Consider the following 17,760-nt stretch of genomic DNA (forward strand, 5'->3'; position numbering starts at 1 on the left):
TATACTCTTTTTATTTGCAACATATTGCACAACTGCAGGGTCTTGAGACACATGCTAACTCGCAAACTAGAGAGCTAGCGACCTAAACGGTAGCCTTCAAGTTATTTCCTTTAAATTTAAATAGCCAAAAACCTACCACTTCCACACGGATAGGGAGGATAACTATTAACAGTTATTTAACCTTTAACATGAACATTAATCAAACGTAATAATTTTTTCTGGGTACATGATACCATACAGCATCCATATCAAACTTGCGCGGGCCGCACTAACATTAAACTTTCATATCAAGGCGGGGGCCTCAAACTAGTGTCCTGCGGGCCACATTTGGACCACGGGCCGCGTGTTTGAGACCCCTGTTTTACAGTATGGGTAGTATGGGGACATTTCACCTACAGAAAGTGATAATAGATGCCCTTTACCGCTACTTCCACTCCTGTGGGGAATTGTAGGCCATTCGTGAGGGTCTGCTGGTTTTACTACTGTTCTTCCCCAAGCTGTCTGCAAAGTCTTCATCAGATAAAGAGGGGGTAAAGTCCATCTGTAGAAAAGTTTGTTTACCAGTCCTTAGAATGCAGTTTTCTCTCCTGCAATGAGTTGCAATGTTGCTGAGTCATTGTGAAGATGCAAAGAAGCAGGCCTCAGACTCCTCACCGACACCTGGGACTTGTCTTCCTGTCCCACAGAGGAAGTCAAGTTCACTCCCGCTGCTGCAGCTGCTTCACATGTCTCCTTTTCCTCAGCAGGACTTGGCGGCTCCTTCTCATCCAGGATCACGTCTCCGTCTGGTTTGTCCTGAGGAATGCTGGCTACCTCCCCAGTTTTTGTTGGCGATCTCAGATTCTTGGCGGCCTTCATAATGTCTGCTTGAAGCTGCAGATGAGAGTCCACTGGCTGGATCTCCTGTCGCGGCGCCGCCTTCTCTGGCAGCTCATGAAAGACTCGAGCGCCTCCGGTCTTGTCCATTTGGTCCACATACATTTTGGACGGGAAGGAGGACGGGTAGTAGGCGTTGACCCTACGCCGCCGACTCAAAACGATCGCCCCGCACGCAGCGAGGAAGATGAGAAAAAGGAGCGAGGCTAAGACGAGAATGAGGAGCATGTTGTCCTCCAGGAAGTCCACCACCTTTCTCAGGTACTCTTCTTCCTGGTGGGCGGGGCCAGTAAATGTCGTCTGGTAATAATCCGATGAGACGCTTTTAGTGGGAACAGAGAAGGTGACATAGAGGTCCTCCAAGTCCGTGCTGCCCTCAGCCGAGCTGTATGAGGTTAGCGGCGATGCTAGACCACTGCTGATGTAGACGGCAGAGACGGCGATCACATGAAGGAGCTTCATTTCACCTCCACGGTCTGAAAACAATCATCTGATTTAAATATGCAAATATTCTACTTTCATTACATGAATCTCAAAGGCGACATCATGGGCAAGAAAGCAATGATGCCCCATGATGTCATGACATCGCCTCCGTGGTTCTTAACAAGCATCTCGTCACACTGCACTTATACCAACCAACCTTCACCAGGGTAAGGAACCATTTTTAGGAGCTCTGTCAATTAAAATAGAGGCCACATTGCAAATATTTCAATTTCAATGATATTCTAATATATATATACTGTACACACACATACTGCATATACACAGTTTAATGGCTATATCTTTGTAATGATGTAGAAATCTATATACTGTATATATATTTATAAAGATAAAAAATACTGACATAAACACATCTATATATAAATTTATTCATTCATTCATTCATTTTCTACCGCTTTTTCCTCACGAGGGTCGCGGGGGGTGCTGGAGCCTATCCCAGCTGTCTTCGGGCGAGAGGCGGGGTACACCCTGGACTGGTGGCCAGCCAATCACAGGGCACATATAGACAAACAACCATTCACACTCACATTCATACCTATGGACAATTTGGAGTGGCCAATTAACCTAGCATGTTTTTGGAATGTGGGAGGAAACCGGAGTACCCGGAGAAAACCCACGCATGCACGGGGAGAACATGCAAACTCCACACAGAGATGGCCGAGGGTGGAATTGAACCCTGGACTCCTAGCTGTGAGGTCTGTGCGCTAACCACATTTATATGTCACAAAATTATTTTAATAACAATTGAAGCTGAAAGTGCTACTAAATGTGCCACTATATTTGTTATTTCTACTCCATCTGCGTGCAAGACGGTTCACATGTAACTTTATACGGAAAAGGGGCGGAGCTTTTTTTTTTTTTACCCCAAATTCAGCCACTCTTTACAACCACACACATGTGGCCTGTGCAATGTGACACATACAAATGCAAACCATCACTTTTAAACACAATGAAAGTTCCTCACACCGGATGCTGCTCCCTTGAAGGCATCACGATGCATTCACAGGTGCATCTTTTCCATCAGCATTTTTTTGTGATAGGCGCCGTGTGACATATCAAAACACTCACCATCCAGCGGTTAAGGAGAGGAATTCCCAATGAAGCTCCTCTATTGGAACTGCACGTCTGAACGTATGCCAGTCGTCCGTATACCCGCTCTACATCTGCGCTTTTCCAAGAACCTGGCTTGGAATGGTGCAGACAGACGGTGTTTAAAAACCACGAGGAGAGAAATCCCTCCTTCATCTCCACTTTACTCCTCCCCGCTCCCCTCCAGTTTCCCCCCTTCCTCTATGGCCTGCACACAGATTGTTCTTGTTAGCGAGGAGTTTACAATGTGCTGAGAGGAACCAGGGACATCTTCATCCTGCCCTTGTGTGTCCGCCAAAGTTAATAGAAGACTTCACAACAAATTATCATGCATGTGAGTGCTTGAAATGATAACAAATTCAACTATAATGCTGTTTGTTTTGTAGATCACAGTATATCATATCAATATATCAGTCCACTTTACCTGGGCTGTGAGCAACATTAGATTTATTTTATTTGAACATTATTTGGTTGGTCAAATATTTATTATTATATATAAGTATACATAATAAATACAGAGAAGACAAATGAATAGATAATAGAATATATAGTTTTTTATGACAAATGTATGTCTACACACATACATTCTAACTTTTTACTGTAACATTAACATGAATGCTGTTTACTATCATATGTTGACTGTTAAGCTAATTTGTGGTCCTTAGTGAGTAAAATCCAAAAACCAACCTTCCCTGTGACCTCTTAGCCCCCTTCATTCCCACCCCCCATCATCCCCTCAATGACTTAGTGCGGGTCAGGTCAGACAGCGGTGGCGTGTGTTAGCGGCCAACTAATGCAGGAAGAGGTTAATGTTTCCTGTGTGGACAGCCTGCAGAAATGGGGGTGGAAAAAAAGAGCAAGGGGGGGGGGGTTGTGCATGTTGGAAACAATGATGGCTTATTTTCTGAAGCTGCTAAACTCACACGCCGTATGTGTCCACTTTAGGGAGACGGAGTGTTGTGTTTGTAATCAGTGGAGACAAGTGGTGCTTTATATGGTCATCATCAAGGGATCTCGTGCTCCTATGTGGTCCAGGTCTTACTTCTGTCTGTCTGGACTCTGTCTATGAAAGAAAAAACATGGCTGCATGCGGCTATTAAGAATTCAGGTCTGTTTTCTTTAGAGGGAAGTGAATATGAGAAGGCGTTTGTGCAGCACAAATAAGGGAACTGACGGACTGCACACAGAGAGCACATTTATTAGGACAATTCTATTCGAATAGGAATGAAAATAATGCACATTCTTGCTCTATTTTTAGACTTTTTTAGGGGAAAATCTGAGAAATTGTGAAACTGTAAAATGAAAAAAACTGACTAAAGATGATCTGATTCTGTTTTAAAAACCTACTGCAATAATGAGTCAAAAGATCCTCTCTATAACAGGAAAATTGCTGTTTTTAAGGACCGACTGCAAAAAAAAAAACAAGTCAAAGATCGTCTATTTGAGAGATGATGACCTACCTACGGAAGATGACCTTTTAAGGACCTACCGCAAAAACTCTAGTCAAAGATCTTTTGCTGTATTTAAGGACACAAAAACCACCAAAGATCTTTTACATGACAGCAGCGCTCTCCTATGACAAAAACACGAGTCAAAGATCCTTTATATAACAATGCTCTGCTGTTTTTAAGGACCTACTGCAAAAAACGTGAATCAAAAATCATCCTCCACGGGACAGGAACACTTTTTGTTTTGAAGGACCTACTAAAAAAATGGACATCAAAGATCCTCTACGTAACAGGAGTCTTCTCTTATTTTTAAGCATCTACTGCAAAAACACTAATCAAAGATCCTCTTTGTGACAGGAATGCAATTTGTTTTGAAGGACATACTGGAAAAAGTAAACCCCATCAAAGATCCTCTATATGTAACAGAAGAGCTCTGATCTTTTGAAGGAACTACTGCAAAAATGCTAGTGAAATGATGGGATTGCTGTAAATATTCCACCAAGTGGTGAAGCTTCCATGAATAGATCGTTGTGTGATGAAGTGATGGTGCACCCAGAGCAGGGTGAGTGCAGGCTCGTGAAGTTTCACCTCCGTCAAAGAGGTCTCTGTTTGAGGTCCCTTCTACACAAAACGGTCACTTTCTGGCAGGAAGCTGCTGAGTGTGAGATTATCGCTAACGTCCTCATCGCTGTCCCCCGCTCCGTGGATGACGAGGACACCGTTAGTCACCGCCGGGCTGCGCTGTCTCAAGCTGGCGTAGTTCCTCTCCGGTAGAAGCGCAGACATGAACATCATCTCCGTTTCTTCTTCTTTGGCTCTCTCCACATGGTACGTCCTGGTGGACAGCTTGGTGCAGAGGACGATGGTGGACACCATGAAGATGGTGGCTAGTGCTGCTAGAAAAGCGATGGCGATGAGGCAGGGTTTGACTACGCTACAGGTGGAGCAGGGCTGGTCCTCCTCACTGGGTTTGACGGGGATGCAAGGTGGTGGGGAAGATGGTGGAGATCTTGTAGTTGCTGGGATTCTGGTGGAAGATGAGGAACTGAAGGACCTAGATGGAGGCTGAGGTCTGGAGGTTAGTCCGCTATTTGACGGGCTTGAAGCAGATGATTCGGTGATGGAGCTGGATGTTGATGGTTCAGGAGAATCTGATGCAGTAGACATCCTTTCAGTTGTTCTGTTAAGGTTTTGGGTTGAGCCTGAAGAGATGGAGCTGGAGATTGATGGACCAGGAGAGGTTTTTCCAGTTGTTCCAAAACTTGCAGGACTGCTGAGGTTTTGGAATGAGCGTGAAGAGCTAGAGATTGACATTAATGGTTCAGTAGTCTGTACCGTGGAGGTCAGCTCAGCAGATGTTCTTCCAGTTGTTCCAGGACCGCTGTGGTGTTGGATGAAGACTGGAGTGGAATTTCTTTCCATCTCACTGGTGGTCATGGTTGCTGGAGAAGATGTAAATGGTTGCTGACCTTCTGTAGGTTTTGTACCTTCAGTAGTCCCGTCGTGAGATGTTCTATCAGCAGTTTCTGGAGAGTCGCTGAAAGTCGGACGTAACTTTGCCATCACTGTGAGCGTAGACATCACCATCAAACCATCAGCTCTTCTTGTGGCGGGCTCGTCGTCTACAAAGAGGTCTGCAGGTAGAGTTGAAGCTTCCTGCTTGGGAACACGTAGCTTTTCTGTGTCCATAGTTGTCAATGCACCTGCTACTGAAGCCAGTCCCCACAACAAAACCCAGAAGGTCTTCAAGCTGAGGAGCATCATGACTGGCTGGAAAATGTGAAAGAACAACATAAGCAATTGGTTGCAAAGCCAAAGGACAGATTTAAAAAAAGCAGGAGGAACATCTTTTTGTGTGTGTGATGAAACGCTCTTTCCGCCACACCCTTTGCGACATTTTCAATGTCCGACTTGTCCCTCAACATGACATGACATGACAGCGAACAGTGTCTTCATTTGGGTTGAAAAGAACTCGCTTCTTACCTTGTCTGCTGGAGAAGCACGAAGAAAAAGTTGCGTTTAAGTCATGTCAGTCTCGAGGACAAGGATGTACCACCACGCGCTGAAGGTGACACACGCCAACAACGAGACAGGAAACTTTGCAAAAAGGAAGTCAAGTGTGTTTCTCGCGTGTTACCGAGGAACAACAAAGCTGCAAAAAGTGGACTTGTGCAAAGACGGAAGCTGTAAGTTCTGCAAATGAGATGCATGTCATTCATTATCCAACCATGCATCTGACTCTAAACTAGTACACCACCACAACTTTGTTTACCGCACTTATATACACTTATTTTGGAATCGTTATGTTACATTTAATACAAATAACAGCCATAAACCAATGTCACAATGCAATTAGAAATGAGTGTGTTAAGTGCCTGCAATTATAATTACACATATATTTATAATTGCACATATTTATATACAGTAATTACAGCTTCACACAGACATTAATACAATATTATCTATTTAAATTACAATATTACAATATAAAACATATGTATTTATTACAAATATATATTTGTATTATATCGCACACCATAGTATAAATATTGTATTGTGTATTATATTGTAGATTGGGTCCAAAGTGCAACCAGGGGGTTATTTGTGGCTAGCAGCTTGTTTTTTTTAATGGCTAGCAGCACATTCTAAAATAAAATCATACAAAAAAACCTGGAAAAAATTAAATTAAAATTAAAGTTTAGTGCTAGTGGTTGCCCTCACTCTATCTTTTGCTGATTCGCTGTTTTTTATGCTTTTTCTTTTTTATTACAACAAATAAAGACTGTTACAGGCGGAGCCTCGCCCTTTAAGATTTGCATTGTGGGAAATTGAGTCTCTGTCTCGGTGTGTCTTCAACCTGTCTGTTCCGCCCCATTGTCTTCTGCGTCTTGATTGGCTGTAAATCATTGTCAATCAATCTCCTTCCCGCCGCCTTGCCGACTGCCGTGTTTTGCTAGCTAGCAGCAGTTAACTTTTATTTCTCCCCAACAAAACACGCAAAAAAACACAAAAGCGACCAAAGGGGAATGAGAATGCTCATCATAGCACAGGTTGGACTTCTGGACATGCTGAAGAAATGCAGAAGTCCTAAATATACACACATATACGCAAGACGCTATTATGTAATACTGTAAATGCATCTGAGGCGGCAATATTTTAACAAGGATACAAAAAAGCAACGGAACGGCGCCAGGACAGAACGGCATGGTTACAGGAGTTAAATAACAGGTGAGTAACTTAATAATCTAATAATTTTGTCTCCAATCCGGAGACAGAGAAAAGTGTGTCAAGTGTATTGGGTTTAGTCTTAAAATATGTGGCTCAACAACATATCCCCCGCGATAAACGAGGGAACACTAACCAATAAGTCTTTTTGTATGTTTAATTAAAAAACCATGTATGATTCTGAAAATATCACTATTAAATCTAAAAAAAACAAATATGATAAACACCAGCCATTTAATTAGGTACATCTACAGTACCATCAGAGCCAATACAAAAGCTGTATGTTTATTGTTCTGAATGTACTGTAGAAGATTTATCATACCAAGTGAGCTTTTTGTGATATTTAAGAAGAAAATGGGAGGATTCATGTTTGGTTTTGAGTGTAAAATCTTTATTATGTGCACAGAACTTTCTGTCGGCGGTTGAGTGAAACACAAACTTTGTGCTTGGTGGTCCCTTCCCAACACCAGGTACGCACTGGACAGGGCAAGGCTTTTATAGTTTGACCCTTAACAGTGACAAGAGGCACCACTATATTTGCACAACATTTACAACTGGATATGCAACATATGCAACCCCGACCACTGCCAACACCCCCCCCCAAAAAAAAATAAAATAAATTGGTACATTTCAAGCCTACAGGATCACAGGATCCACATTCATAAATCTGATCTTTAGCAATGAAAGACTGGGAGGCAGGAGGTGGGTGTGCGGGGGAGTTCAAGAGATTTTGTTTAAAAAAAAAAATGAAAAAGACAAATCAGCTTTACTATGTCATTCTACCTGGAATGTACAACAGGGCAGAAAAGTCAAAAGCAGTGCATGAAACTGCACACAATTGATATTTGGCAACACAGAGAAGATGACAGGAAATACTGATGCTACATAAAAGTTGGAGGAGTCAACTTCACATGACAACCTTTCAGCACAACTTGAAACAAAAAACAAAACCCGCAAAAAAAAAAAAAAAACATAAGACTGTTTCTTTGAAGAAAAAGAGTTTTTTTGTGACTTCGTGGACAAAGTGTGGGAAAAGGAGGGACTGATGAGGAAAAGTTCATCTTGGAATGTAGACCTGGTCTCGTTGCAGTATGGCCGCCAAAATCCCGGTCTAGTAGGGGACTGGGCGGGAAGGGAAATGGGCAGGTGGAATTTGAGACTTACATAGCAACCTTTGCGACCTGCTCTTCCAGTCTGGCAATACGACGGTCCTGAAGGATGACCCGGTCCCGCAGAGACTTGAACTCTCTGAGCACCTCCTCCAGTTTATCCTCCATCTTCTGCTGAAATAAATGACGCAAAGAAAACTTCAACTTTGGGTATGTACACACACACACACACACACACACACACACACGGTAAATGCTCCGATCTAGTCAGCAAGTATTCCAATCTAATTCCATGAATTTCAATTGAATTTAATTGAGGTTGTAAACAGGAATTGAAATTCCAATTTGAATTGAAAGGTTCATGCTTTATTCTTGTAATAATACCTCATTTGTTCCTTAAAATACCACAATTTACTACTGAAAACGTTTTTCTCATCCTATAATTGAGAATGGACCAAAAGTAGTAAGTTTCCTTACTGCTATTACAGCGTTGGTTCTGTTTTAAAAAAAAAAAGGAAACAATGTTACATAAAATGATAATGATCTTCGCCTGCTTCCAATTAGCATCCTGTCCACTTTGCGGTTTAGTTAAATACTTTGTGGTTATCACAGCTATAATTAGAGCGTTTACCCATGTTATCATTCCAGCTGACAATAAAGTCACATTGGATTGTGACCTAAATCGTGAAATATGTGCTGATCCATAACTCTAGTGAATTGTTCCAACCACACAAATTAGTGACTGCCCAAAAGTCAGCAAAAGAGGCTAGACAGAGTGCAACACATTAAAAAAATGACTCCTCTGTTATATATACACAAATTAGAAAATGAATCAACGTAAAGAAAAATGCAGTTCATCGTACGACAATGTGCTTTCAGAAGATCACTCACTGTTGATTGCTGCACGGGCGCGTGCGAGACGTGCTTCTGGATGTTTGAAACATTTTCCGCCTTTGTGGTCGGTTTGTTCTCCAGGACGTTCGACTTAACCACTTTGAGATCGCGGCCCTTGGTCGGGACGTAGCCGTCCTTAAGCGAGATCAGGATAGGCCCCCCGTTTTTTCCGGCAAACCACTCCTCCGCCTCCAGGGCGGGGTCCGGGCCTGCCGTATCTGGGTACAGGTCGTCCTGGAAGAGGTCCGACTAGGGAGGAAGCGGGGCAGGAAGCAGAAGATGTAGCTATGATTTAAGTAACCATACACATATACCCTATTTAAATGTTGCTTAACATTCACCTCCCAAATTAATATATATGTCCTATATAATATGTACTACTTTACCGAATTATTATCAACAAATAAAATGTAGTCATTGTCAAAAGGTGGAAAATTAGATAAGTGTGATAATACTTAATATGGCTGAAAAATTAGGAATTACCTTTCGGGGAACTGTCATGATGATTGGCTCACATTTTCTCTCTTGTAATTTATAGAACCTTAAAAAAAGGGTCTAGCTTTATAAAATGTTACAACAACATTGACAATTTAAACAATGTATTAATACAAGCTCAGCTGATTCATTCATCAGGTCTCAACTAAACATTTATTAGGAATAATTAAACAAAACTATACTGCCATACCTGGCAATTTCACATTTGTTGACATCTAGTCCACGTTTGGGCATGTACCCCATCCCCCTTTGGGGCTCCTTGGTGGAGAAGGTGTTGAGGTAGTGGACGTACGGCGCTTCGTCTGTGATCTCAAAGTACCGAATGCTGCTGTCACCCTGATGAGGAGGAGAAGGAGACTATCATGAGTGGAAGAAACAAGTATAGCTCACGAGGGATGTGGACTGAAACTTGGTACCATAATGGCACAGATGGCGACATAAATGGTAGTAAACCGAGCCAAAAAAACAAAGTAAATATCAGTATCGGTGCATTGACTGTTTAAACACTGACCCACTTTTATAAAGTACTGATTTGGCACCGGTATCGTATAATATGTAAACGATACCCAAAAGCTGCCACTGACCTTTCCACACAGGTATACTATATTGGTGTCTGGGTCAAAGAAGGGGAGCAGGACGCCGTTGCTGGAGTCCATTTCTTGGACGCAAATTGGTTCTTCCATGTTGTCCTGGTGAGAAAAAAAACATGTCCATTTACTTGTAGTTGAATTCAATTGTAGAATTCAATTGAGGTGCCTTTCACATCACCCTTGCCTGAAATGAACTCCCAAGGCCACTATAGGAGGAAACGCTATATAGTATATTTATCACAACATGCTCCCTGTTGCACTATAGCACACCCTAGTGGAGATTGGTAAACACTGACTCAAGTGTGTCTTATTTTATCAATCCATTAGCTGCTGTGGAAATGACATGAACTGTCCTGATCAGGACACTCTTTTCCTAGACTTGTTTATCATGATGAAATAAAAGTTTTTGACAAATGACGTACAGCTTTCCATAGCGCTAGCTGGCGCTCGCTCATGCGGCTGAATCCAGTGGTGAAAATCTTTCCGTCTGCTAAAAAGATTGCTCTCATTGGCCGGGCTCCCTCATGGGCTTTGTCCTTCTCCTAAAAACAGAAATGCACTCATCAGACCGGGCGTCCACGTCTGCAGCATTAGTGCCACCACGGCTTAGTGGCAAACATTTTTCCACCAAGCCCCCCTTCGCCCCACTCACCGCAACGATCTTCTTTTTACGAGGGTCGACGACGCGGACCTTTTTGTCCTTGCAGGCGGTGCAGAGGAGGCTGCCGTTGCGGCTCCAACTGACACTAAAGATAACGTCGGGATGCATGTCGTCCAGTTTGATCATGGCCTCACCCGTGCCCACATTCCAGATGATGATCTGGTTGTCACACCCTAAAGTGGACACATGAAACATGGTGTTGAGAGGACATGTTGTGTTTATTCTGGGCCCACAAAAGCAGCGAATGAGACAAGTGGACAGAATTAGAGCTCAGCTGTGCATAAGTTAACAGACACAAAGCACAGCAAAGCAGTTTGACAGTACCTGCACTGAGGAGAACGTTGCGAGCCGTGGGATGCCAAGACACGATGCCCACCCTCTTGGAGTGGCCCTCCAACACAACCACTGCCTCTGAGAGGGCAGACTCCAGACCGTTCTCAGGGATCTGCCAAACCTGGGGCCAAAGAAAATGTGTGTCCATTAATTTGACCCAATCCTCCTCAAGTATCTTGGGGCGCTGCTTCACTGCATGTCCGACAGTTGTCCTCCCATTCCATGTGGAAGTGGTATTTTTTGGCTTTCTCCACTCGTGTACAAAAAATGTGTACATGTTGGCAGGTCTGAAGGAGCTGCCTTTTCCTTTCCACATTCTCATGCATCATTGACTTTCATTCATTTTCTAACGCTTATCCTCACGAGGGTCGCGGGGGGTGCTGGAGTCTATCCCAGCTGTCTTGGGACGAGAGGCGGGGTACGCCCTGGACTGGTGGCCAGCCAATCACAGGGCACATATAGACAAACAACCATTCACACTCACATTCATACCTATGGACAATTTGGAGTCGCCAATTAACCTAGCATGTTTTTGGAATGTGGGAGGAAACCAAAGTCCCCGGAGAAAACCCACGTATGCGCGGGGAGAACATGCAAACTCCACACAGAGATGGCCGAGGGTGGAATTGAACCCAGGTCTGCAAGCTGTGAGGCCTGTGCGCTAACCACTCGGTCACCGTGAGGCCCTGCATCATTGACTTGTTATATATAATTGGTTCTTCAATGTGGGAAATGACAGCCTCTCCATATCATAGCTGCTTCCAACCTTGTTATGGTTTTAGCAAATACATGCACCAGCTATACCATTTATAGTCTTTTAGAAAACACAGTACAATACAGTACATGGTGGGTTATTTTTAAAAACTACGATATCAATATTTGTCTATAGTGTATTGATAATTCATACCTCTAATATGCCACACAAAAAATATTCACAAAAATATGTAGAAGTATCAAAAGTCAGGTGATTGATACATGGTGAATAGTGCCCTTACCATAACGGTGCAGTCCTCTGAGCCGCTAGCGATAACAAGGTCATTATGAGGACACCAGTCGATGTCTAGTACCGGACCCGTGTGACCACATACTGTAGGGAAGACCTTGTCTATGCGTCCGGTCTGTAACACACAGGAATAGTTCTGTTATCATTTTTAAATCAACCCAGTAGCCTAAAACGATTGTACTCTCTCACAGTATTGCGTTCAACTGGAGCACAACTGAAACATTGATTATCCACATGCTCCGTGGCAAATTTGCTCTACTATTGATTGAGCACATGTTCTGAAAGCCACCAGTGTATATGATAACAGCAACCTGATCTTTTAGGGCACTTCCTATTGGATTTCTAACATATCTATATCACGTACGACAGTGTGTTGGTTTTCTCAGAGCAGACACGACATCTGTAAAGCTGATGTTACAGTGGAGGAGAAATACAAGAGTGGATTTATTCCCGATACCCTCTCCACTTGCGTAAATACACAAGCGCCAGACAGAATGTGAGGAAATAAGTCAACTTTCTGTGACTCACCTTGTGCAAAGGAAGGACAAGGAAGGCTCCGCCCCCACTAGCCTCAATGATGATGGCGACAAACTTGGGGTTGACGGCGCAGAAGGAGCTGTCCCATGTCACCCTGGAGACGCGGATGTCATCATAGCACTGGTCGTTCCTCACCGCCTGGCCGAAGACGTGGCGGAATTTGCTCTGACGCACAACTCGCCGCAACATGTCTGTGTTAGACAGAGTCAGTGACAGTGTTCATGTCAGTGAATGCAACACAATGAAAACAAGATAAAAAAACCCACAGAAGACAATAACAGGGCTGCACGAGAATGTATAAGTGGATGACCAGAACAGAATGTTCTCCCAGCTAATATGAGCCTACATGCTTTTGTTACTGACATGAAAAACAAGTACAGTAGGATTCTGCTGTTGTTTTAACTTCTGAAGCTTACGTTTTGCAAGAGAATTTTGACATCTGGGCTCAATTTGGGGATCATTACCATGAACCCTGTTGTCAGTCCAACTATGCAGGGCAATTCAGCACTATCATTTGACTTAAATCAGACGCAGCTTTTGGTTCTTTGAGACAATATCCAATATCTGCAGATGTGAAGGCAACAGCTGCACTGGGCTAAAACAATGGTGGCTAGCTAGCGTTGACATACATTAGCTCATATCATAACCGGTTGATTGAGGACGGGAGGGGAGGTGATGGCTCAGACACATTCAGTCTTCCATCATCACAATTGTTGTACGCATAAAATAGAAATATGACATATTGTGGTGAAAATGTGATAAAAAAATCGGTTTGCCAGAAGTGAGCCTCCCCGTATGCCGGGCTGGAACAGTCTACGGGCAGAAAACACCCATCTTCAGTCATTCAATGGCAAATGCAAACAGGTTTGAACACTTTCATTATCATTATGCGATAAGTAAGAATTCTTTCGCTGTGTTATATATCAACTCAAATGACAAAAAACGCTGTTTTTCCTTCTGTGCCGTAAACCTCCAGTCGGTGGTTGGCATCTGGCAAGCTAGCCGCTGAGCGTAGCTGCTAACTGTTAGCTGCTAGCTGCGGTGGACCTCAGCCAGCTGACGCAAGTGCAGATATTTCCACCCATCCTTGCAAGCTAAACGGATGCTGCAGAGTCACCCGCCAACACACAAATATACGCACATTCACAATACTCTCACCTCCCAAATCGATGCGATTTCCCCGAGAACAATCAATCAGAACACATGAATCTGTGAGTTTTTTTAGGCGCGCCCTTATCCTGCAGGACGTTCCTCCAGTATCCCCTTCTTCTCGTCTCCACACAGAAAAAAAAGAAGCCCACTCGCTGTGTTTTCTCCTTTCCTAACTACAAACAAATGCTCTAAAAGGTTTGCGTTTTATGTTTGTGGATGTGTCAGATTTCAGCATTCAGCAAATCCCCCTTGTGCTCCCTCTCATCACCTGCGGTAACAATCGTTTTCTCCCACTGTTATTACATTCAATGAAATACGTTGGCGATGGGCTACTACACATGCGCAGACGGAGGCAGTCAATGTGTGAATGGGGAGGAGTGGAGCAGAGGAATGGGCAGACAGATTTAAAGGTCAATTTGTTAACTTCTACCAAAACAGTGACTAAAAAGTCACCCTTCAACATATATTGGCAATACTGTTGTAAGCTTCAAGCTTCAGAATATTCTTGAAAAATGATAACCCAAAACAAAGCAAAAGTGTTTTTAGCCTGGATGTTTCTATACATAAACCACAAAGATGATGGGGAGTTAATTGGAAGCAGGCGATAATTGGACCGAAGTACCTTAACTCTAATAATGATATGGAGTGCATGACAATGTATGGAAGTACATAGCATTCTTTGACCACATGGTCATTTTTAACAAGTACTATATGGGAAAATACAGCAGCAACAGAACCAATGTAGATATAGTATTAAGGTGCAACCTGCTTAGCGACCATTAATGCTGCTGATATGTGAATGAGTGTCACGCAACATTTTAAAGTGCATAGAGAGGACACGCCCTCCAAATATAGGAGACATTGTGGATAATGGAATAGAGGCATGAATTATTTTGATTGACATTTGACATTTAAGCAAGTGGACATCCCAACCTACCTTTCTTTAGAGGTGGTTGATGCTCTTGTGGTCTCTCTTTGGACTTCTTTGGTACATCAAAGGTGTTCTTCATTTGGGATACTTTGACACTTGGACTCTGATGCTCTGCCACCTGGACTTGGGTTTTAGCTCCTTCAGGTTTTCGTCGGTTTGCCTGACTTCTCTTCATTGTCTCCCTGACGAGCTCGGCCACCGGCTTGTACGATGCAATCTCTGTATGATCATCTGTCTGTCTCGTAGTTCTGGGACGAGCTAGAAGTCTGTTGTTGTCCCGTGTGAAGAGCTCTCTTCTCAGAGCAGGTTTTGGTTGCTCCGTCTCATTATCTGATGCAACCTCTGGTGCATGAACAGACTCTGCGGGGATGAAAGGATTTGTCGGCTTTTTCACAACAGGCGGCGGTGCCCTTTTAAACTTATTTTGTTTTTCCTGGGACGCACGTCTCTGCAACATGTCCAAGTCCACGAGGTCCTCTTCTGAGGACAGTTTGGCCATACGAGTGCAGTACTCAAAGTCGATCAAGTCCCCGTACTCGTCGTCCATGTGTTCCAGTGACAAGTGTTCCCAAGGACTGAGGTCCATGGACAAACGATGTGTGTTGGTGTAGGTGCCCCTTTCATCCCACAGTACACACATGTCCTGGTTGAACACTGGAGCGTCTGTGAGGACGCATCTGTTAAAATCAAAAGTGTGTCTCCTTCTGGCTCTGTCTTCAGAACGCAGGTTTCCTCGTCTTTGCACATCGCTGGACATCACCCGAGTTGCCTTTGGCTTAATGAATGGATTTTTAGGTTTCTTCGGAACTGGTGGAGGTGGACCTTTGACTTTAGGCCTCTCTGTCGATGGAGGCTTGTCCATCTGTCCACTCATTGCGTCTCTTTCAGGTAAAAGATGAGTTAAAGGTGGAGGGGTGATGATGGCAGAAAAGCAAACAAGATCACTTTTGTTTGTCAGGTGTCCAAAATGTGTCGTTCCATCACAGTCTTCAATACAATCAACCCAATCGTCCTGCTCCAGTTGTGGCTTTGGACAAGAGCTCTGGTCTTTGAAGGGTATTGTTGTTCCCAAATTGCACGCAACTGCTTTTGCCCTCTTGGAGACAACACTGGCAAACCTGTCCGCTTGGGTTTTTGGTGCATGAAACCCTGAATCTGGATTTGCTGTTTCCCTAGTTTCCGAGTCAATCAGTAAAGCGGAGTGTCCACAGTTTGATTCCTTTCTCGTCCCCATCAAGTGGTCTGTCTCCTCAAATGTATTTTGCAAGTGACCATTGGCATGTGGACACCTGCCGTCTGTCAATTCAACCCTGTCTGGCAGGCAGTTCCTGAATTGTTGCGTCAGGGCTTCCTCAGCTCTATTTTTGATAGATGATTCTGTTTTGTCCCCGTCAGGTGTCTCCAGAACTACAAAGTCCTCCTCATTAGAAGGCTCGCATGAGACTCTCCATTCACGCGTATGCCCACAAGCTTGCTCCTCCTCCATAGTCTCACTACAGGCCTTGCTATCAGAGGATCTCTCAAAAGTCTGTCTGTCCCCCGCAGCTCGAGTGGCAGGCCAACTCTCCTTGTCTCCACCCACTGTGACTCTCAGAGGTCGCTCCCTTTGACCGAGACCCCTGATTGGCTGCTCAATTTGGGGGTCCATGCGTTCTGAAACGACTGTACCATCCCACGGCACTTTGTCCTTCTCTTGCATCTTCTCCACCTTCTGTCCCATAGTGCTGTCATACAATAAGAAAGACAACTTGATAACTTGTCCCCAATGTCTCACATGAACAGGCTGTTGCTATTTGTAAACCATCTTGAATCCCAACTCTATTTTGGTATATTCCTCACACCCTTTCTATCTATCTTCTCCCATTCTGTATGGCAGGAATGTTCTATTATTAGTTGGACCGCCAGTGAGTCAGGAGGCCATAAAAGAAAGCAGACACGTGAGATAAGAGGTCAGCCAGTTGACAAGGTCAGTGGACTGGACTGGACTGCGACACATACTGTATGGCTAGACTTGTTTGTCCATGATCCATGATTGTTTTGGTTACAGTGTCCCAAAAGGTCACAGGGAATTCAAGTGCCTTGTTGGCCGAACTGAGGTTCGATGAGAGCAGAGACGTGATGAATGTTGGATAAGAGATTAGGACAAAAGCTCAGCTGACTTTAAAGTCCTGATGTGTATTTTTAGGTCCGGGACAAAAACAACAGGTAGGGGATGCATGCTTGTTCTTGTTATGCAAAATGTACTCTTTAATGATGCGTTCTTTGAGTGTGAGTTTACCGAACATGGGAAAAATCCATCATTTACCTAATTTGTTTGCTCCACTTTTGAGAGAATAGGCCCTCAAATGCATGCCTTTGAAATTAAAGACCTCATGAACACCCTTCCCCAGGCTTCTCTACACATCTTAAAACACCGCCTGGAGAACTGCCAGCCAGAGGTGTGGACTTGAGTCACATGACTTGGACTTGAGTCACAATTTTGATTACTTTGGACTGGCCTTGACAATATCATCAGTGACTTTCAATTCGACTTGGACTTTGACGTCAATGACTTGGGACTTGACCCGGACTTTCTGATCGGCGACAAACACAGAGGCTGTGAGTTTGATCATTTAGTTTTTCTCATTAGCATTAAAGCTACAGACACACAAAACACAGTGTGCCCTTAGTAAGGCTTACTAAAAGCACTTAAAAAAAACGTTAGTGTGTTTTTTATATGTCAAGATTGACACATATGTCAATGTTACCGTGGCGACAGTTTGACCCCTGGGACACATGACTTCTCTTCAGCATCTCTTTCCTTAGATCCCAAACAGCTTTATAGGAAACTTGTGACTTTGAGTGCACCATCTATTAGTCTGGCCGTAATGAAGACTTGAGTGTATTATCCCTTTTAACAAACAATACGACATCTAG

The 17,760-nt window shown here is 43.6% G+C and overlaps 3 protein-coding genes across 8 annotated transcripts; all 3 read right to left on the bottom strand.

Annotated features, from left to right (window-relative positions):
• Positions 1–9: 9 nt before the first annotated feature.
• Positions 10–2,596, bottom strand: tmem119b (transmembrane protein 119b). Its single transcript, XM_058064810.2, has 2 exons — positions 2,446–2,596; positions 10–1,352 (listed from the first exon to the last, which is right to left on the bottom strand). Exon 2 carries the CDS (start codon positions 1,336–1,338, stop codon positions 568–570), a length of 771 nt encoding a protein of 256 aa, XP_057920793.2. The 5' UTR covers positions 1,339–1,352; positions 2,446–2,596; the 3' UTR covers positions 10–567.
• Positions 2,597–2,987: 391 nt separating this feature from the next.
• selplg (selectin P ligand) lies at positions 2,988–6,057 on the bottom strand. 2 transcript variants are annotated; one of them, XM_078794133.1, is made up of 3 exons: positions 5,898–6,057; positions 5,250–5,684; positions 2,988–5,184 (listed from the first exon to the last, which is right to left on the bottom strand). In XM_078794133.1, exon 3 carries the CDS (start codon positions 5,079–5,081, stop codon positions 4,536–4,538), a length of 546 nt encoding a protein of 181 aa, XP_078650259.1. In that variant the 5' UTR covers positions 5,082–5,184; positions 5,250–5,684; positions 5,898–6,057; the 3' UTR covers positions 2,988–4,535. The 2 variants fall into 2 exon arrangements, with proteins under 2 accessions (XP_078650259.1, XP_057917808.2); XM_058061825.2 differs by having other exon boundaries at positions 2,988–5,684.
• A 1,451-nt stretch (positions 6,058–7,508) lies between these two features.
• Positions 7,509–15,775, bottom strand: LOC131104209 (coronin-1C-A). Of its 5 annotated transcripts, none has more exons than XM_058051165.2 (11): positions 14,851–15,775; positions 12,753–12,952; positions 12,217–12,339; positions 11,213–11,342; positions 10,880–11,061; positions 10,650–10,769; positions 10,222–10,326; positions 9,828–9,973; positions 9,626–9,683; positions 9,140–9,391; positions 7,509–8,419 (listed from the first exon to the last, which is right to left on the bottom strand). In XM_058051165.2, the coding sequence occupies exons 1-11, from the start codon at positions 15,716–15,718 to the stop codon at positions 8,300–8,302; spliced, it is 2,304 nt and encodes a 767-aa protein (XP_057907148.2). In that variant the 5' UTR covers positions 15,719–15,775; the 3' UTR covers positions 7,509–8,299. The 5 variants fall into 5 exon arrangements, with proteins under 5 accessions (XP_057907148.2, XP_057907138.2, XP_057907157.2 ...); XM_058051155.2 differs by having other exon boundaries at positions 7,509–8,422; positions 14,851–15,762; XM_058051174.2 differs by lacking the exon at positions 14,851–15,775 and adding an exon at positions 13,920–14,233 and having other exon boundaries at positions 7,509–8,422.
• Positions 15,776–17,760: the final 1,985 nt, after the last annotated feature.

This window comes from Doryrhamphus excisus, linkage group LG10 (assembly GCF_037039965.1).
Source record: "Doryrhamphus excisus strain RoL-2023G ecotype Guam linkage group LG10, RoL_Dexc_Guam_v1.1, whole genome shotgun sequence".
Lineage (NCBI taxonomy): Eukaryota > Metazoa > Chordata > Actinopteri > Syngnathiformes > Syngnathidae > Doryrhamphus > Doryrhamphus excisus.